Here is a 22,724-nt window from a genome sequence, read left to right as displayed (position 1 = left end):
GAGACTTTGGAGCCTCTCTTACTACTCACATGGACTTCGACATGGCAAATACATCCCTCCTTTACAGTCACTGCTTAAAGTAACCTTCCCATTGCCCCTTGCAACACAACATTCAAGATGAATTTCCCAAACAACTGCAAAGAAACTGTGCCAATACTGATCAACCAGTGAGCACTGTGTAGACTGCTCTGGATTACTGTGTGACAGAACTGAAGGCAGGAAAGGCATCAAAGATCACATGAATGCTAGGGAAGAAAAACTTTTCAGAAGTGCTTGATCACAAAAGCAAAGGGGTAGGTTGGTTTGGTTTTGGTGGCGATTTTTTAAGGCAACTCAAATGCTTGTGATAGATAACAAGCTTCCCTGAAGAAGCAACACTTATTTAAGCAGCAGTGATTTAAAAAACTGACTGACTTTCTCTTAAAGACAAGAACCTTGCAATTATTCAAATAATGCAGACTTTTCTTTAATAAGTCTTTCTCTCAAGATTAACTTAGAATAGGTGCAAGCTGAAGTACATCACTCCTTTGAATTCTGTGTTCTTAAGGCAAATAAGTTCTGCAATATTAATCAGCTGTAAGAGCTTCTGCTGAATAGCAGAAGAGTTTCCTTTCTCATATGTATAGCACTGACAGCTGCTTACACAGAGATACATGTCTGAAGGAGTGCAAATATTCCAGGGAGGGTATAAAGCATATGGTACTGTGGGACTCTGCATGTGGTTCTTTGGGGGTGAGTGGAGATGCAAAACCAGAACTAATGCCAGGGATTTCACAAAATGCACAGAGCTGTCACTTTTATAAGATCATCTCCAAATGGCATCAACTATGGGTCATGCTTAACCCCTCATCCCTGAAAGCCTCAAAGCTGAAATTTTCAAGAGCTGGCACTCTGCACATACTGATGCAGCACTGCCTGCCATTCATAGACGTAAGAATAGCAGAAAATAAGAGCCAGGGATATGAGTCACACAGAAAATACGAGCAAAATGAGAAAGACGGCATCTATTAGCAGGCAAGAATGCTTTCCAAGGTAGAAGACAATGGCAAAAGAAAACCCAAGAATATTTTTAACAGATATCCTGATAAATGCACTATTTATAACTGAAGTGCATTCAGTAACACTGTATGCCAGATGCTTGTCGAAACTACAAGTTCTAAAATAAACCCCAATAAAGGAAATATATGATTTACCACTCAGTATTCATAATCATTAAGAGTATTACCCTGTCCTGCATGTCTCACTTGGAACAGGAAAAAGGTAACAAGCATGTTTTGCAGCACAGACCTGTTCATAATGGGCTGTTTCTTTGAACAGTGAGAGGAATGAAGATCATTCAGAGCAACGAAAGAAAAATCACACTTCCAAACAGGAAGATGGAGTATCAATTCAGCACAGGCTGAGCCATGTGTATAGAACAGGTAAAAAAAAAAAGTTAATTTAGGTTCCAGTAAGATAACAGTTTCCAACAGTTTAAAACCAGAAGTAAACCAGGACCAAGCCATTTTTCCAGTGTTCAAAATGTGAACCAAATCCCCATTACTTGGATCACAGTAGCAGATTAGTGCCAATAAGTCACCTCTGGGTGCCATGGATCATTTAACTGTGAGCTGCTACACCATTTAAACACAAAACACACTATGCACACACACATAGCCAGACAGCTACAAGCTGTTAGTCAGACAAGGTGGAAGAGTATCAGCAGCAAACACAACGAGCAGAGGAAAAAAATGTCAGTGCAGCTTTTCCTGCATCAAACTCGTGAAGAACTGCACGATCTTTTTTCTTCCTTGAAGCTCAAAAGGAGGCCCACAGGGCACAAGACAATGGATCAAACACCCACGTGAAATACGGAAACTGAACTTGAAGAAACAGGATGGTTTGATAAACATGAGATTAATTCTCTAACAGAAATAACTGATGGTGTTCTGTATGCTGCTTGCACTGAGTGTACTCAAACCTGGTCAGAAGCAGAGGCCATATGGTTATGGTCATTAACTCGGTCTGAAACCTATGTCAAGTCTAACTGAAAGGGACAGGGTATCATAGTTTAGACATATCAGCACAATACTGGACACATAACACTTCAGTCAAGAGAAAAGAAAAACCTGCATCCACCTGCAAGAAACTGCACTGACAAAAACACATCTAGTACAAATCATTCAGACAAAATTCCTGCCCTCTTGCTTGCTAAAGGCACAGAGACACCGCAGACACAGACACACAGGTCCCTACACCTCCCCCCTCCGTTAATTGTAATCTACCCAAAGTGTATCAATCTACTAAGAGCAAAGCCTTACAAAATTGCAATGAAATTCCAGAGGGCACACGGCTGGGATGTGCATACACCCACATAAGGTGTATGCACATTTGGATCAGTAGAACACTGCCAAATAAATCTCTCAGATGTCCTCAGTTGCAACACTGGAGTTTGCATCAGAGGCTGAGTTCACTTACCTGATTCCTCCCCAGTGCAACCAAACTTCAGATGTTCCTCCAGAGAGCACCTACCTCATGGCAGCTGCTACTGGGCATTGCCTAAATCAGGTCAAAATAAAGCTAACTTAAAGTAAAAACTTTGAAATGTGTATAATGAGGACACTGGGCCCTCAACCATTTCACCCTCCAGGCGTGCTCATGTTGCATTGTGCAATTCTCTCATGTACATCAAGTCACAGACAGAGCTGAGTGAACCAACCATGCTCACACAGTACACAGGAGCTGGGAAGACAATTTTGCATATTCATCTGCATATAAATTAAGCTTCCTCTGGCAAATGAAACTGGTGTATTTTAATCTCTTTGAGTGTTTTTCCCATCTGAGAACTTCCTACAGGACTGAGGCCTTGTGCAATGTAACATTTATCCTACTCAGCTGTCCTGATTGCCAAATTACTAAAACACTGAGTTAATTACTGGGAACTACAAAACTGGGGGGGTGGGGGGTGTGTGTGTGCAGGGAATGTGAGGATGCAAGAGAGAATTTAGTTTCAAAAATATTTTAATGCATCTTTGCTTCTTGCCAAGAGCTAATGCCAGTAAGAGCTGAAGTATAAAACACCAAGTTTCCACTGTGACATTAAACATTTTCCATTCAACTTGATTTTTCTTCTTCCTGAAAAGCCTAAGTACACATGAGGGGAGAAGGATTTCCAGACTTATTTTTCATTTGTTCCTCTCGTCTCTATGAGGACTAAGCCTGTTACCTCTATGTTGCCCTTTGCACCCCCACCTTCTCAGACAAAGCTGGTAACAACTCTGTTGGCACTGCAGAGAAGAGATGCAGCTCCAAGAACGTTGCTACCACAGTTCTATCCAACAGTTGCACATGGAGGACACCCAAGGAAGCAGTTTTGCCAGGCTGAAGGATCTCAGCTCAGCATCTACCAGAACACATCCTGTTCCCCACTGTTTAACAAGAAGGAGTGGGAAGAAAATACTTTGATCAGAATCAAATGATTACCTTGAAGTTAGGAGACCAACTCCTGGCATTTGCTTTCATTCTGAAATGGTTTCAAGGTGTTACGTCCCAACTGAATTCAGTAAAATTACAGTGGTTACTTCACTCTTCAATTTAAGTGACTAATCTAAAAACCTGCCAGTCCTCATTAGTATCCTGCTTACTAGCTGAAACATGAAGAATTTGTTTTGGTCAATTTACATTAAGAATAATAATAAAAAAATGCCTACATGGTAAGCATTTGGAAGGCAGTACTAAATAAATATGCTTAGAGAATAATTTGGTTTTGCAAAGGTTAAGGGAAATAAAAATATCAATATGAAGTTGTATTTTTTAACAAATCAACTATTTGATAAACAGATTTATTCTTACCTTTTGTCATATTTTATCCTTTCTTAAAATTGATTTTTATTCCAGCAACATAAAAGTTGCTTACAACACACAAGCTGTTTATAATTGGCTGGCACTTAGAACAGCTCATCTCTCGTGCATCATTCCAACAAACAGTATTTGTACAAAAAACCCACAAAACCCACTTCAGTTCAGGACTGGGCAAACGATCTGCCAGAAGCACCAACCAGCAAATGAAAGGAATGTACTGCAGAGGCAGCAACATGCAGTCACAGGTTGTCAGCTCTGCTGACAGACCGAGCGCGGGCTCAGCGCTGAACTGACACCAGGCAGAGACTGCCCAGGGTATTTCCATTGTCCACACTCAACTCAGCTCCTCAGTAGTCAAAACAGCGTACACCAACTAATAATCCTTCCTATTGAAAATGTGCAATTTTGACTTTCTAAATTAGGATGTAAATAGCAGTTCAATATGCTTAATTATCAGCAGTTTAATATCGCTGATAAAAATGCTTAATTACAACTGTTCATCCTTTCAGTAGGACACTCTTTTCCTAAAGGTTATGCAAGATGAAGACAAGCAGTTCTTTTTCAAATTAGTTCTGGCCAGTCTACTCTGATCCTACCATTAAATTATAAAAAGGGCTATGACTGATAGAGCAAACCTTCAGAATCATGACTCCATTCCTGCTTTCTCAGGACTTTTTACTTAAAATAAGCTATGAAAAAATAATTAAGCAAAACCACACAGGGTTGTGCACTTAGGAGAGACTAATCTTCACGTACTTTAAATCTATAAAGACAAAAAAAAAATGAAGAAAAATCTTTAAAAATTTAATTCAGAAAAATGCTGATTCATTTGCAGGCCAGCAGAAAGAAATGCTACTTGCAGGATGCCTTTGATAAACATCTACTGCAAAGTATAACACAAGCTAAGTGGAAAACTACAGACCACAGCTCAGCCTAGTTGCTGTCCCCTCCCACACACACGTCAGTGCCACATTAGCCGTCAGACTACGCAGCCAACCCAGGGCCAGGCATGGGGTTGTACTTCTTCAGTTTCAAAACACCTCCAAAGATCAGGTATAAGCATTTCATCTTGAACTTCTAGTTAACTCGACACAGCATTTGTTTTGAACCGGTATTTATAGTTCCTTCCAGTCAGCAATGGAAAAAGGTCCCATTTCATCAGTTATACCCTTAACACATGATTACTGTATGTACACTTGCATTGCTGCAAATCCTCTGAGGAACAACAGGATCACAGGGCAGTTTTATTTTCAAGTATTGACAGTTTCTCACAGTGCCTAAGATTTATAACAGGAGCAGGGAAACTCAAGGAAAATAACTTACTCACGGAAAAAACCTGCCTACAGGACAAGAAAGATGCAATTAAGTAACAAATACGGACTAGTTGCAGATCAGACAGAAGTCACACAAAAGGGAAAAAAAATTTCTCCTGTTTCAGCATTTGGTAACTGGAAATAAGTGCTCTTTACAGAGTAGTGATTTAACATTTACTTCCAAGTGACCTGTCTAAAAACAACACTTGGAAATCTTGCACACATTTCTGTACTTTGTTGGGTACAGAAGTTATTCTTAAAACATCAATAAAACATGAAAAGCAATAAATAGTTACAGGGTTATGACTAGACCAAGTTTTTATCTTGGATACAGAGTTAGCAGCAGTCTGTTGGCTAAGCCATGTCTGAATTCAGCAATGATTTCATTCATGTATTCGACACCACTGTCATGACTAACTCTTCCAATGTCACTTGATCAAAGCACTGCAAGTAATCCTGCTAACGCCGCCTGTGTTTAGTGAGCATTTCTCAGTTGCAGTGTTGACTTAACCAGGTTAAGACAACTTAATCTCTCTTCTTGGGTTCCTCAACTGAGTAGATACAATTGTTAACAGTCTCCCAGTGAACTGGACTGAGATTTATGTTACGTGTTTCCTTTTTAAGTGAATTATTTTATAGTAATTCACAACGTTGGGAAACTCAAGGAGCACGAAAACAGGAACAAGCAGGTGGTGCAAAATGAGAGCAAAAGCAGCGTAACCAAATGCTTCTGTCAGTATTTTTATTGTTTTAAGCAAAACCAGCCCATATAGCAGATGGGGTTTTGTTAGGCTTGGGGTTGGGGTTTTTTTGGTGGTTGTTTTTTAATGAATAATCCAAGAAGATATCATCTTTTCCTGACAAATGCATTCCACACTAGTGGAATAACCTTCAAGCAATGCCACTGCTAAAAGCACTGTTATCAAAATGTTCTCAGGCACAGCAAGTACCAAAACCAAAAAGCAGTCACTAAGGAGCACAGTGCTCTGACACAGCAAGGCAAGCACAGACACCTGTCAATTAACAGCTAAACAGCAATAACAGCTATAAACTTGATCTAGCACAATCCAATCAAATCTGTTGTTATCTCCAACCCTTTGAGCCTCATGCTGGGTGCCAAAAACGACTGTGGTGGTTTAACCCCAGCCAGCAACTAAGCCCCACCCAGCCAATCGCTCACTCACCCCCTGGGTGGGATGGGGGAGAGAACTGGAAGGGTAAAAGTGAGAAAACCCATGGGTAGAGATAAAAGACAATTTAACAGGGAAAGCAAGAGTCATGCATGTGAGCAAAACAAAATATGGAGTTCATTCGCCACTTCCCATGGGCAGGCAGGCGTTCAGCCATCCCCAGAAAAGCAGGGCTCCATCCCACCTCACACTTACTTGGGAAGACAAACACCATCACTCCTTCTTCCCCAGCTTTTTATATTGCTGAACACCATGTCATATGGTATGGAATCTTCCTTTGGATTAGTTGGAGTCAGTTGTCCTGGCTGTGTCCCCTCCCAACTCCTTGTGCACTCCCAGCCCCTCACTGGTGGGGTGGGGGTGAGAAGCAAAAAAAGTCCTTGACTCTATGTAAGCCCTGCTCAGCAATAACAAAACCATCCCTGCATTATGAATACTATTTTCAGCACAATTCCAAAACAGCCCTATAAGAGCTACTCTGAAGAAAAGTAACTCTATCCCAGTCCAAACCAGCACACACAGGAAACTCCACGGTCCAGTACTCGAGTGGCCCGAAGAAAACATCACGATAATCAAGGTGGTGGCAAAGAGATTCTTCCATATTTTTTCCTGTACAACCCCATGTGTGCACAACAAGAGGAAGAAAAAAGCACATTCATGTATTCCCATTCACTGCGCACATGTGGGGATGCATAGAGTCACAAACCAGACAGGTTTTCTAGAGTTAAGACATTAACAAGTGAATTTAGAGAAATTTCTCCAGGCATAGCAACACAAGAGAGTAGAGAAAAAAATTAAGCTAGCTTACATTCATTAATAAACATTCAATTCTCATTGCAAAAGTGAGTAGTTAAGGGAAATACACACATTTTAACTGAAATTTGGGGATAGACTAGTTCTTTTTATCTCACACTTTGAAGTTGTTTTTTTCCAGGTTCCTATTTAGAGACAGATATTTTGCATAAGACAACTGGAAACCATCCCAGAGTATTCCTACAAAATCTGATTCTCCTTATTTCCTGACTCCAGCTAAAATCTGTTTTGAGAAGAGCAGGAGCAAGAACTCTCAGGAAGTAATTTTTATGGTCTGTATTTTCAAGTCTTTAGTCTGAGTAGATTTGGAGCACAGCAACTAAAAATTTCTTGTCTACTTTACAGGGCTTTGCCTGATAATAGAGAATTAGTTTCATCCACAGAAGGGGAACTAAGCTCAAAGGGGCCAGCAGGTGGGTGTAGCCAGAGCTCCCAAACTTACATGCTAGAGCAAGAGTCATCCAACCAGTTGAATTAAAATTGTAAACAGCTGCAAACAAACTTCTGCAGATGTTACTCACGTATGCTTCACACCCATCATTTGCAAGTCAAGTAATGCCAATATTTATGTACTGTAAGTACATAATTATGTTGCTATGGAACCTAACACTCCTCTTCTAACTCGGGCTCAGGATAAAGAGGTTTAATTCACTTAAAAGCACAGCTCTGGTTAAGGCTTTACATACCCATCATAATTTGTGGCTCCTCCAACGAGGCAGTGATTTCAGTCAGTCTCCTTACACTAAAAGCAGTGTCTAGAAACACTGTTATTCACTGAGTCAATAATGTTTGTAATATTTTATTACACATATGCTCAAAGTTTCAAGAACTGGACTTTGACACTAGAGGACAATGGTCAAGTTTCAAAAGCACAAACACGGGTGAGAGTCCTGCTGACCACGAACTGGAAAAAATAGTTGAGCTTTCTGGATCTACTGAAGCACCCCCTGTTTACTGGGCAGCTCAGTCTGATGCAAAGTGTCATACCTCTAACATCACCACCTAGCAGAAAATAATTAATAAATACTGCATCTGCTAGTTCCTACCAAAAAAAAAAAAATGGTGCTGAGACAGTGAAGAAGTTCCAGAGACTTTTTTTTTTTTTAGATAATTTAGTTATTATGGTCAGGTTAATACTTTTAGTTCTTTTTTTTCTTCATTCCCTGAATGAAAATTCCCTTAAGATACAACTGAGATTAAGAGTCTATAGTTTAGGAAGATAATTATAGCATCTCTAATTACCATCAGAATAAGCTTTACAAGCTTCTTTAGTAACTCCATGTAACAGCCGTATGATTAGAGAACATTAAAGTTTAAAATCTGAATCTCAATTACATCACTTTCTACTTCTAGGTCCATTATATCACTAGAGGGTCAAAAAGGCTGTTTAATTCTCACCTTTCCCACTTGAATTCAGTTTATTCCCATCTGATAGTTTTCTAGAGTTGAAATAATTTTCTCTTTTATACGTTGCTGTCATTTTCCTCCCTGTAACTTCACGATACATGCAGTCAAAATTAAGTAAAACCATTTTCGCATAAACTCCCAAGTATTTAAAGAACAAAAATTAAAAAAGAAACACATGAAATGCTATTATAGAATAATATTTGAAGCATATAAGTATTTAAATGCTAAAAAAATTTCTGTATTTACCAGAACACTCACAGCTGTTTTATGCTGCTAGTATACAGCAAAAAAAAGGTACTGTTAAATTTACACTTCCTGTACTTCTGTCTCTCTGTCTACTATAACGTGTTCTCTGACAAGATGATGATTTTTAAAAAATGATTATTTAAATCAGCAGAAGCTGAGTAACTCTTATCTTCAAGAAATACTATTTCAGTTCTGAAAAGACTCTCCTCATGTATTTGACTTCAAACTCTGGAGGCAAGAGCTTCCCATTCTACCCAGTCACAAAGCAGCAAGTGACACTTCTTGTCCAAAGAGCATCACAACTGACAGGACTTACTGGTCATGTATCCTCCCACATGAAAATATTCCCTTGCATGTTTTGAGAAATAAAACAAATCCACATTTTTAAACAAAACAAAAAATTATGTATCAGCATAGCTGGGGAGATAATAAATCTTCTGGTCTTGGAAGACCAAAAAAAAAAAAAAAAAAAAAAAGCACCTAAAAAAATTACTTGAAACTATCACATAACAAAAGTAATTAGGTACCTTCATGAGAAATTTTAGAGTGATTTAATTTAATTATTAGAATTCCTTAGGAAAAAATAACAAGAAAAATAAGTAAAAAAAACAACAACAACAACAAAAAAAACCAACTTAGAACTGTTGGACAGATGAACACATTCTGAACACATGCACAAGAGAGTTTCTATAATAACATGCCACTGCTGGGTCTTGTAAAAACTATGGAACTCACAGGGAAAGGAGATACACAAGTTCATTTCCCCCTTTCTCTTACTACAGCAGTTCTGGATTGCCAGGATGGTGACACAGGTACTGTCTCCAGGTAACAGGAATGAGTTATGCAAAAAGCACAGGAAAAGTTCTCAAGCATTGGAAATGGCTGCCCTGGACAGTCAGTCCATCTCAAAAATGGAGATTACATGGATCCTCCTATTGCAAACTTTCCCCTAACAGTAAACACAAGTTTTGCCGAATGCACATTTTTAAAAGCCTCAAAATACTGAGTAACCAGAATAATAGGTAAGATAAACCCCACCTAAGATCAGTAAAATGAATAAGCTCTTTTAACAGTACAAGAGGGCGAATCCATGCTCAATACTACATAGTTTGGGAATACTGGGGTGGGATCAGGGATTATCTTTTTTTAACTGAAAGAAGATCTCAGTGTTCTACGTGCTATAAAGGCACTTGCCCTTATAAAGACTACATCCACCAATGCCCAATTAGAAGCTTTCAGAAAAGTTCAATTCCATAATATGATAGATGTTTCTTGGAAGAGCAAAGAGAAGAGACCCAAAAAATTCCCCACAAATGCCAACAAAATAAAACACACAGCATTTACTAATGCTTTGCTTTAAAAATCATCTACATCCAATCATCACAAAAAACATCTGGGTCCAAAGTCTGGTGCTCTGCAACTGCAATGCAAATCTGAAAAGAGAAATTTCCAGTAACACATCCACAAATTTTGCTTTTCCAGAAGTAATATTAAAAGCCAAGAAATTATCTCAAGTGCAGATATAAACTGGGACAAAAGCCTGTTACATATATTAGAAGAAACATTAACACTGAAGAACTTGTTAAAATAAGAACTCAGTCTCAGTATTAGTACTCACCCGCTTTGGCCCACTAAAAATCTTCCTGGTGTTTTCCTTAGATTTATCACCTTGTTTATTTGTGGATTTCTTATTGCCTTCAAGCACACCAGATGCATCCTCTGAAAACTCCAGATCTGTTAAAGGTAAATAGAGACATGAAGCAACTATGTTGAAAGCTGTTGAACTACTAAAGCACTTCTCATATCTGACAATTCCACATGTACAGCTTCTGAAATTACATCATGAACAATCAGTCTTCAGCAGAAAAATCAGCTTTAATGCCAAACACAGTTCTGGCTGGAGCTCAGGTTTACTGACTGGACTGTCATAGCACATAGAAGCATGATAAGGTACACAGCCACAACCATCTCTTGTCCACTGGGTAACCTTCAAGCTACTCCTTCCCATTCCACACTCCTGTGAATCCCAGGTTACCTTTTACATGTGCTTACTTATGGGCTTACTGACAAAACTCTGAGCAGCAGGTGAATAAAACAGTAGACTGGGTTCTTCAAAAGTGTGAGATTAAGAGATTTAGGAGAACACTTCACACTAAAATTACAGCACTGAAGAATCGATCCTACTTCATTTCTCACGAAGGCAGCCTGTTTGTATTTGCTTATTCTGTGCTAAGCAGAAAAAACTCTGGTCATCAGCTCAGGAAGGAGTCAGCTAAAAGGGACTGCTGACATGGCCTTTCAATGCATTCAATACCTGCCTTACCAGTAATTCCAGTACTCAGTCTTGGACTGTAAATCTGTAATTCACTCATCTAATAACATTTTTCTCCTTATTTTTTTCTTTAAACTTGTGTTGTATTTGAAGCTTTATCCCTTGGAGACAAGGGAAAGGGTTTACTTGGCACAAACCAAGATGGAAATCAAGACAGGCACAGAGGCACTGCTTCATCTGATAAATTGTTTAGCAAATGGATCTATTCCAGAGAAGCTGGTGCTATTTGAAAACTGCACTGCCAAAATCCAAGCAGGTTGGATTGGTTACTCTAATCCCAAGTGCACCCACATCCACTAAGCAGGATTGGCCAAGCACCCGCGTAAGAAGAGAAGCAAAGGCAAATCAGGCAAGCAAATTTCTAATGGCACTCTTAAGGATACAAAACTTGTCTGAAGGACATAAGTATTCTTAAAGTAAGGTCCAGAAGTTTCTGAAAAAATTCCAACAAGCCTGGCAGCACCAGAGCAGGCAGAATGCTCTACTGCAAGGCACCCACTGGAATCAGCCTCTGGCATCCCAGCCCACTGGTTTTCAGTTTAGTTGTGTGATGGGAGCATAAGAGCTTAAGAACACATGTGAGGTGTCCCTCTGAAAATAACTGCCTTTAAAATAACTGACTTTAAAACCGACTCTGAAAATAACTGACTTTTATCTTTTTTTGATAAAATTAGGGAAAATATTACAGATCAGTTTTCATTAACTTACATAAAGCAAATCTGCTTCCAAATCTATATAAAAAGTCAACTTAGTCCTTGCTGGACCTTGCCAATTTAAGGAGTACAATCAAATTGCTTTGATACACATCCTTGCAAATCCTGAAATACTTCTAAAGAAGTCAGGCGCTGAATTTAATTTCCAGAGAAAGCCAAACCAACAGAACTGGACCTTCCTATTGTAGATTAAAAGTTGAAAAGTAACTTAACTTGACTGCAGCAATTACAAACATGCAAGTCACTCTAGAAATGCAAGATGTGTTTCACCAAACCAGCTCAGTAATTTGTGTCCTGTGCTAAGAGTTGGAGCTGGCATTGTCTTCAATAACGATTAATAGAGCTCTGGATCAACTAAGTCACAATTTTAAAATCATTTTAAGTTTTTTTTTTTTTGAATTCTACTCTTATGTGATTCTGAACTATCTCGTTCAAATTAGTTAACTTTAAATTTAAGGAAACTTTTTGATAAAAACGTTTCAACTATTCCTACTTGCAATAGGATAATTCTGATTTTTCTGATGCTGCTAGCACATCAAACACTTACTAGCTTTGTAAGATCATCTGGAATGCTTTTATTTCAGCAGTGCTTTTGGAGGCCTTCTAGATACCCTAAAAGCACTCTGCATATATTATCATAGCAGACTTTCAAATCTAAACTAAACAGGGTTTGGAGGAGAAGTGTTTTGTTAACATTAACTGAGTGAGGCAAACACATGAATTGTTTGGTAAGCAGTGACCCTTGTTTTCCACTAGCTCTCTCCTGTATGGGTTTTTTTTGTCCCCTCATGGAGAAGTTGGGCATATTGACCACTTTCTCCATATGGGAGCAGGTAAGGTCTTTGCTCCTCTATCCAACCATTTTCAAGGCATTTCTAATCTTCGAGATAATTTGCCTGTCCTGGCTAGAATTGGAAAGATGTTCAAAGATCAACTAGAAGGCAACAGCCACAGGAAATTTCCTGGGGAATAACAACACAGTTTTGTTTTAGTGTCTCAGAGTAATTCTGCAGAAGGTTTTGAAGTCCAAACAGGACTCTGCCTTGGAGGACTTTGAAGTAGTTTTAACTGGCTTAAAATATTTACCCAATTAAGGTGATTTGGTTTTTGAAAAGATGCAAAGGAATTAAAAAAAAGAATAGGGCAAGTTGGCTCACCAGAAATGAACCCAGTGCTAGATACTGATATACAAAGTTATATTATCCAAAAGGATTACAGGAATCCCATCTTGATCACTGAAAGTAAAAATGAATGCATGACACAAAGGTTAAGCTGTATATCAGAACTGATTTACAAAGCAAAGACTAGGCTGCAGTACAGATTTCTCCTGGATACAACTCCCCTTTGATTACTACAGTCAAGTCAGGCATTTTCTTCTGGTATTAAAAGCTCCTCTTCACTGGAGCCATCCCGTGCTCCAGCTACTGAGATGACAGGGAGTGTTTCAGATCTAGGAAAGTCTCACCAGTACTTTTAGCCCCTGGCATTCTGGCAGAATACAACTGGGAAGCTCACGAGTCAAAGGGGCTTTTGCTTCACTGGGCTGCTGCACTGACTAACGAGACAATTTTAGGTTACAAGGGCAAAATAAAAAATAAACTTAAAAGTAGAACTCAAAGCTTCAGGAAAAATCTAAGGCTAATAAAGTTATGAAGTATTTTCATTAAAAAGAAAAGCTTGTGAACAGCATCTAGAAATTTAAAATCTGAAGCTTTTTTTCTTTTTTTTTTTCTTTTTTTTTTTTGAGTTGGGAGTTTTATTTGTTTGGCTTTTTTTGAAGATTTTTAACCACTTTAGCAGGAAGCCTATCATAAAGTGAGCAACAGAAAAGACATTTCAGTGAAAGACAGTCTAACTGAAATTGAATTTATCTATTTTGTATTTTTTCCTGCACTAACAACATTGTCCCTGTAGTCTTTCTACCTTCTTAAATTTCATTTGTAGAAATATTTAAATATGTATTGTTAAACTCACTTTCCCTCAACTGTGAACTACTAGACTGGAAGGAATAGTCCACTTCCTGTTCTATTGCAAAATCTTAATAAAATATTTTAAACTAAGATTCTGAAATATGTTTGATAAAAATGCACCAAATCAGTATTATGTCAAAGTAGGACTGAACAGAGAGCAGAGAAAGCAGCAAGTTTCTTGCAGAACTGATTATGCCTTGTAACATTCCCTATGCACAGAACACCAAAATCAGTCTTAGGAATTTCCGGGAATGAAATTCAGAGAGGCAATCTGGCATCTCACCTGTCAACCTGGAACAGGAACACTGCATTTTTATCTGTGCATTTGTTCATTAGCACAAAAAAAGAACAGCACATACAGAACTCAGGTGACATTAGCAACTCTCAGTACTGTTTGTTATTTCAGGGAAGTTTTATCGTGCAAGATGTTCTGAAGGCTTTTTCTGAGGCTTGGAGTCAAAGCTGGCATTTTTCATGGACACAGAAGTCTCTTTTTTCAGTTTGTAAAGATGATACCTCAGAGCAATGTCACTTTTACTGCACCTTCAGGCTTAGATCCAGAAGTCCAGAATTCTCAGACTCAGCATCACTATATTTAAGGACCTTAATATGGTTGTTCTGAGTGATCATGATGCTCAAAATTTGCCAAGGTCTGAGAGAAGAGAGCATGAACTTTATCAAGGAGCCCTACCAATTTTAGGGCAGCATCAGACTCCCTGTTTTTAAAATCTGTACTACAGGACGTCACCCTTTCAAATTTTAGAAGAAAAACTGCAAGTCAAATCCCACCTGGCTACACCAGTGCAAAACAGAAATCAAATGAGCAAAGGAGATGCAAAATAAAGGGGAAGCATCTCTCAGCAGAGGCACTGAGAGGTAGCTCTTACCTGAGAAGTGGAGAAGTGTATTAAGAACTAACAAAACATAAATTTACATCTACCTGTGCCACGGAAATCTCTTAGGAAAATATTGCAGAGAAATAATCTATGATACCTCAGAGTATAAAGGCCTGCTCGGTAAATGTAGTGCTAAATGCAAACCGTAGATATTTTGAGACTTCTGAGGACAGCAGCTGAAAGGATTATTTGATGGGTCAGCATCTCAACTGCATTAACTGTAGAAGCAATTTTTTCCCATGAAATAAATGGCTGAAAAAGGACTCATCAGAGACAGGGACTCAGAGTATTTCTTAAGTGGGCCTGTAAGTTAAGCCCATTTTCCAAAGAGGTTGGAACGTGTCTCATCAGAAGTAAAATTTATGAAAACAAATCAAGGTCTTTTTTGTTAAAAACACAATCTTTTCATAGAACATCAGTATCCATTTGTTCCTTTTCAAATCTAACAGAAACCCTAGCAGTGACATTTACCTTTGATTAAAAGGCTTACAAAAAATTCTAGTTTTAGAAACAGCTATAATTAGAACAGAGAAATGAACATTTTTTCCTTATGCAATTTTATTTCTGGATTATATTAGCAGAAGCTATTTGTAAGGAAAAAACCCTCCAACATTTGCAAGGCTAGATTTGAGTTCCCCCCTCTCCCCATCACAATGAAACACATCTTGCCAAAGTCTTAAAAATGTAACCACTTCAGTGAATTGATGAAAACTTCTTATGCTTCATGCTCCAAAATGGAGGCCCAAAAAGTTCCATGGAACAGTGGCAGTGTTTTGAAATACTTACTACAACATGCATGATTCTTTGGCATAGGACTTCTTCAAAACAAAAAACCTAAAAGCAACCTTTCACCAAAGTTATTCATTTTGTTCTTCACCAACACACCTCAACCTTGACCTGAGTCATTACTCAGGACCCAACCGACCACCAAGCAAGTCTAATTTTTTAAAGGATCTCAAACACCAGAACTTGCTCAGCAAATGCCACGTGCACAGTTTGACTCATGTATGTGTGTGAGTACACACACACACACACAGCCTGTGCACAACAGGGAGATACCTAAAAACTGAAAACAGGAGCAGAAACACATGAATATGCAGAGGCTTTCCCAAAGCCAGTTATCTCACTGGCACTCCATGGGTCCCCACGGCCTCTCCAGAGTTGTGCATCCTCAGATAAGATGGAACTTGAGAAAGGTCCCAACTGCCTACAAACACGTGCAAAAGCACAAAGAGATATTTCACACCTCCTCAGAGTTAGTTAAATTTCTGCACTCAGCTCCATAATTCTGGGTTGATGTGGAGCTTCTGTGGGAAGATATCTGCCTTCCAGGCATAGGCACTGTACGCTCAGCACACCAATAAGGTAAGAATCTGCTGTTCAAAAAGAAAAAAAACCCTACCTCTGGCAAGAGATCAAGGGGTATAAAGCATACTTCAAGACAGATATGAAACACCAGACAGGCCCATAGCAGAAATAAGTGAATTTAACTGTTACATTTCCAATTAGTGTTATTGCTCAACCAACTCCTAGGTATACTGCAAACAGAACAAAACATTAAGGTCAATTAAAATTAAATGTTAAATATGTATTCCAGAAGAGTTCTACTTACCTGCATTAGTACTGAGCTGGCTGTCCTGGGAACAGTTTTCATTGCCCTCAGAGGTTGACTGTAGTGAAGAAGATGGTACAGTTCTACTTCGTTTTTTGTTAGCCTTCCTTTCTGCCACCTGCCACTCTTCATCTTCATCCTCGCTTTCACTTAAGTCATCAAACCCAAAGTACTTGATTTTGTAATTGGAACTCCCAGAACTTCTAGAGGCGCCTTCATCTCCCCCTCCCTCGTCTTGATCGTCAAACCCAAAAAACTCTAATTTGACATCCTTTTTGGATTTGGTATTGCTGGGTCGGAACCTGGTCGTGGTTTTTGTGGTGGCAATGTCTGCCTTTTTCCTCAAGCGTCCAGCTTCTCCCAGGTCAGTCGGGGCTGCCGTGGTGAATTCATCGATGCGCTCCATGGTATCCTGGATGGTAACGTTACAAACTGACAAGCAAGATGGATGGAGAACAGTGTAGTCTCTAGTCCGTCCCACCGTCCCTCTAAAACTGGTCCCACTACTCAAAGAAACTTTTTTGCCTGGGTTCAGACCATCATTATTTGACTCATTGTTTGCTTTGGATAAAGACTGACTAGTGCCATCCATCAGCTTGTCAAAATTCGTTGCCCCCTGCAGTTTCGCTTTGTTGGATCGACAGTATGTCCTACAGTTGCTTGGCCTAGGAATAGTTTGCACAAGTTCTTCACTAATGGCTTCCTTTGGATTTTCACTATCTTCTTTATCACCCTCCTCATCCTTGCTCTTCATCTCTGAGAGATGTTCATTGTCAAAAGCTAATATATACTCTCCAGTTCTGGTGTCTTCACTTTCATCCTCCCATTCGTACAAGTGAGTTCTTAATGGCCCCTTGGTCTGAGATGTTTCTGATGGAGAGTCTGCTGTTTTCCCCATGTGGGAGTCCCAAGAATCAGTCAAGTCCTTGGCTTCAATGTTGCATCCAGAAGTGTCTGTAGTCTCAGCATTGGTTTTGTTACTGTCTTCGGCATTCCCATAGATGAAATGACTGTTCTCATTATCTTCATTCAAATTCTGGATTTTATCTACAAGAAAAGATAAACTTATTACTAAAATGCAATTACAAAATATAGTCACTTGTGGGCAACTTTGAAAAAGTCACAATATAACAACAAATATTCAGTGATCAATGACAAAAAACATTAAAAAGGTTTTTATCCATCTGGTTTATACTTTTTAAGCCCTCCAGTTGAAAGTTTTTATTATAATAAAGTCTTCTCATAATTTCTAGCAAATAAATCCTCAAGTGTCACTTTGAGAACATGCACATCGTGAAAAAGACAGCAGTAAACCCTAAATATAACCACTTATCTTCCTAGACAAACTACACAAAAAAAGAACGTCTGCAGTGAAACTTTCAAAGAAGATTATTACCAATGTTTCACACACAAGTGATTTAGAGGGAATAATTAAAGAACAACTACAATGCATTTTTTCATTACGTAAGAAAATAATTTCCTTCCTGCACACAGGTTATAAGACTGTTTTATTTTATTCTTATGTGAACATACTCCCCCAAAATCCTTATTTACAACAAATTATTTCAGCTATACTTGTGTTTCAAATGAAAGTTTCACAATACATAGATTTTAGTGTCTGATTTGCTTCAGATGAACTTTAAGTGCTTTTAACTTTCACCCAGAACTTGAAAAAACAGGTACTGTCATTAGAAACACAAAACATCCATGAATCAATGACTTAGCTACGTTTGCATATTCATACAAACTCTGAAATGCAGGTTCTTAAAATGAATTTCTGCCTCTCTGAAGAAAAGTTGCTGCCAAAAATCAGTCTTCTCCAACCTTACACTGTCCAAGAGAGCAAATTCCTCTGTAAGAAGTCAGTTTGCGTACACTTTGTTTCCAGCCAACCAGCATCCACACAACAGTAATGCCGGTACTAAGTCTTCCACCTGTTGTCCCCCTAAACTGGTAGGGAAACCATTCCCTTTGTTTTCCCAGAATACCAACGAAAGCTCAGTGGATTTGGGGACAGTTTCACGATGACTGCACCTGCCCTGCTCTGTTGTTGACCTCACACACACACTGAACAATACAAGTGTGTTATTTTCCAGAAACAAGGATTTCTTGGAAATTTCTGAGACAGTATCACCAGACACCAGCACCAAGGTGTCTGCCCTTTCCAACCTTCCTGATGAGGGAAGTGAGCATCAGCACCAGCACAGGGACTTATGCTCATTTGTTCTCAAACTAAAACAGCATCATCTCCAAGCCATCTTTGCAAATACGGTTCATGGAAGAACTTTAGGGTACAAGCTGAAAATTCTAGGAAAAGAAATGACTACCAAATCCAGTTTTGCAGGATATTGGTTCAATCCCAGACAAAATTCCTCAGGGAGCCAGGACAAGTAGTATTTCACAAATGGCATCTAAGTTCCCTGAGAATCCAGCTGAGGTCTCTCAAAGAAGTACACATACTCAGCTAGAAATAAAAAAAGCTCTTCACAAATTTCATGAAATGCAAAACTACATTTCTCAAAGAACAAGGAAACCTATCCCTGTCATCTCAATGATGGAATCTTGGTTAGCCTTTTTCAGTATTGACACGTTATACAAGAAATCTTATTATTCCCATTTCAGTCTGATGCTTGTGATAATTGAAGAGGCCCAACCAAAATGAGTTTCTGTAATCAAGCAGTGAGTTTGACAGTGTACCTCTTCCCCCATCTGTTTAATGTTATTGTGCAGCTGAAGACTACCACAACACTTACGCATGAAAAACATCAAATTCAATTAAAATAATTTTCAGAACTTTCTGTTCCATATCTGAGTGCATATTTACTTGAGTTAATAATGTCTAAGCAACACTAAAATAAGTACATTTAAAATATGGCTGCCTTGGCTCACTAAACAATACTGAATTGTTAGGAAGAAGTGTCAGTATGAGCATCTGGGAAAGGAATAGTTTTCCCATCCTAAGAAAGTCTAGGATCATAAAAGAGCTGCATTTCATACCAGGACCAAAACAAATCTCATCTTCCCAGGAAAGGAATAGACCACACATGTATGTATGTGCATTACAACAACCCAAGGGTCAAATAATTCAGGAATCTGTTTTGAGATGAAAAAAATTGAAGTTTTATTTTTTGTTGTCTTCGCTTGAATCGTTATGATCTCAGGTACAGTCTGTACTCTCAGGCAGGAAACATGATCAACACATCAAGTCTGGAAAACTGACTGAAGAAGCTGATACACATCAGTAGCATTGATAAAAAATTAATGGAAAAAATTATCAAGGAATCTGCTTCCAAAGAAATGCTAATCAACTATTCTGAAAAAGTTTAGCCTATTGGGTTTTTTAGAATGCTACTAGCAGATCGCAAAAAATCACGATTACTCTACAACACATGATTCCACATACGTTCTCTTAAAATTCCAGGGTTTTTTTCTTGCAAAAAGCAAAGATATTCAGGGAGTGCATATTTAACTCTTTCACTTAAAATCAGTTCACCTAAAACACTCCCTAAATTCTTCTGTCTGTTCATCAGCTCTGACAGTGTTTAGCAGTTGAACCCACTTTATTTCTGCAGTCCCTTGCCAGGAAGTTACTCTGTCAGTAGCCAAGGGCTAAAGCCATCATCTACTAGGCCACTGCAAGAAAAAGGATTTTTATGACATTTATATCAACTAATACGATGCTTTTATTTTAAAAAGTTTTTTCAAGATGCATTGGATATTTCACCAAGTAATAATGAAGTCAAACAGATAATCTTTTCATTAAGAGTGAATTTTAGCTAATTTTGATCATGTAGTTACGTAGACACAAAAACTACTCTACAAGTTGTTCTAGAACAATTTAAAAGGTGCTAAAATTAGCCCAATATTTGTAGGAAAAGCAACAAGGCAAGCAACACAACCCCATCTAGTCATCTGTGACCTATTAAGGGAACAAAAAATTCTACTCTTATTGCAGCAACCTCATTTGGACAAACTGAAGCCTCGGTTAAGGGATGCATCATGACAAGAACAATCCCACTTCCCATCTATTTTCTCCGCTTCAATTTTTTTTGTACTTGCTGTACTGAGGTTGTTCCATTTTTCTTCCCAGAGTGGCTCCTATTCTCATCTCCAATTTCACACCTGCCCAACCCGCCTTGCCCTTCTCAGGCTTGTTCCCAACAACCCAAAAACAAAACCAAGGAATCTGAGCCAGCTGTTCCTCAATGCCAGTGTCTACCAGCTCTGTGAAAACCACCAAAAACGCAGAGGCACTTCAAGGCATTAGTACACCTGAAGATGAATAAAATCTGATCAGATTTTATTAACTACTGGGTTAAGGCAGTAGTACCACACATCTAAGCTCTTCCAGCCTGGAATTCTTTGTTTCTCTTCATCTGTAAATTTAAGATAACTAACAAATCCATTCTCTTCCATCAAATGGCCTTATTGCCAAGGAATGATGTGAAAAGGCAAACACCACTAACAACTCTTTGTGCACTCAGCAGGACTCCTGTTGCCTCTGTATAAGCCATGCAGCATTCAGAGGATGTGCAGGAGCAACTTGGAATCCTGAGTTGTCTGAGAAGACTCCACAAGCACCAACGAAGTGTTGCATCTCATTTTTCACTTTCAGTTAGTAATTTAATACAGCAGACCAGGTTACTTCTAATCAGCAAATAAGTAGCAGTTAACCTCCCCACTTCATTGTGAGGCATCAAAATTTTAAAAACACACAGTACTTCAGAAGTCTTACTAACTGCACCAGGGAGGTTTTTCCATCTCCCATAATAAGCAAGGCTGATGGAAAATGTAACTACTAAACTGTTTAGTGCACACCAGGTAGAAACTCTGGCTTTAAAACTGGATCATCATAATGCATTAGTAGCAAACTAAGCAGTGACATTTAGAGAAATACTTCCTCAAAGGATATTTTGTCAAGCCACTGTTCTCATCTCATCAGTGGGTCAATAGCTGTCAGACTGAAGTTTCTACACTAGAAATTACTGCAAATTACTTGCTAATTGCCCAAAGGTGTACAATAACAGCAATTCCAATAGCCTTGATTTTAAAAATTACAGCATTTACTAATAGTAACTATTACAGCAGAAGCTAGCATGACTGTAGGAAGAATATGAAAAAATGAACTAATGGAGAATTATTAGATGTTCTGTAGTCCAAGAGAGGCATGTAACTTCTCCTCCCATTTTTAACTAACTGCAATTAGGCTCTTTTGGGGCTCAAATAACAGAAGGAGTCTCCCAAGTAATTTCAATTCAGTGACAGCACACAACTTTCCCCCTACCCTGCCCAGGTACAAGCACAATATCCCCAGGAACCATAACAATGTTCTGTGGTAATCATGATCTGTTTTCTGTTTAAATCTCTAAAACTTAATTACCAGAGTATAAGAGAACCAATCCAAAGGACTGACAGGTCTAAGTGGAACATGAACTGATAAACACTCCCGTACCTCTTCCTTCATTTTATGCTCTAGTTTATGTCACTCAACAAGACAGAGATGTCTTTAGTATTGCTGATGAATTAAAAGAAAAAAACCAAACAAGTGAAACTTCTACTTTTTCCCACCAAACACAATGAGATGTTTTCACACACACAAAGATGCATATTACCAAACTTGTAAAACTATATTTATGTGATTATGATGACTACTGTTCCAAGTAACCTTTATAAAATGACCACTAGAGACAAAATTTCAAGTTCAGACAAGGCAAGACATTCGATTCACTTAAGATAATAGACTTTATGCTCCTCTACATATATGAAAACATTCAAACAGCAGGAATGTAATATAGTTGTCAAAATCCCACTGCTTTTTCAGTAATAAACCTTTAAACATTTGAAAAATATTCATCTAGATCTGTATTAATTAGACTAGATGGACAGAACTTTTTTTAAAAAATAGATACTTAATATAAGCACTCACTTATTAGATGGAACAAATGCTATTCTATACATCCAACAAAAACAGTAAATGCCTTGTGACTACCACAGTGGTACTACCTCCTTCCTCTTCATTTTTAAGATTATGTACAAAATGAAGAATGCAATTCCAGACTTTAAAAAAATCACACCTCCTTTTAAAAAAGAGAAATTAATTTTTTTTTTTAGAGATGAGACACCTACATGCTTCAGCTTGACATCTCTGACAATTCTGACATTAAAATGTCTCACATTTCAACTTCATTTTTCTTTAATTACCTGTAACACATCTCACCCTTTTTTTAAAAGGTTTTCCTTAAGAAAAAATGCCTGAAAAGGTGTTCCCAAATAGCCCTCGGAAACAGTACTATTTCTTCTTTGTACTATATGAGAGAAAGAAGGAATATCTCCCCACCCACAAAACATTTAGTTTGATCACAGTAATAATAAAATACATCATATAATTACAG

The 22,724-nt window shown here is 38.4% G+C and overlaps 1 protein-coding gene across 4 annotated transcripts in view; it reads right to left on the bottom strand.

The window, feature by feature from the left end:
- WAPL (WAPL cohesin release factor) overlaps positions 1-22,724 on the bottom strand; it is a 65,659-nt gene that overhangs the window by 31,231 nt on the left and 11,704 nt on the right. For all 4 annotated transcript variants that reach the window (XM_032694177.1, XM_032694176.1, XM_032694175.1 and 1 more), the window contains 2 exons: positions 16,333-17,379; positions 10,428-10,543 (listed from right to left, as the gene is read on the bottom strand). In XM_032694177.1, coding sequence (XP_032550068.1) covers positions 10,428-10,543; positions 16,333-17,379 — 1,163 coding nt within the window. The remainder of the gene's footprint in view (positions 1-10,427; positions 10,544-16,332; positions 17,380-22,724) is intronic.

The sequence above is a fragment of the Chiroxiphia lanceolata genome, chromosome 8 (genome assembly GCF_009829145.1).
Source record: "Chiroxiphia lanceolata isolate bChiLan1 chromosome 8, bChiLan1.pri, whole genome shotgun sequence".
NCBI classification, from domain to species: Eukaryota; Metazoa; Chordata; class Aves; order Passeriformes; family Pipridae; genus Chiroxiphia; species Chiroxiphia lanceolata.
This window is presented reverse-complemented; position numbering and strand designations above follow the sequence as displayed.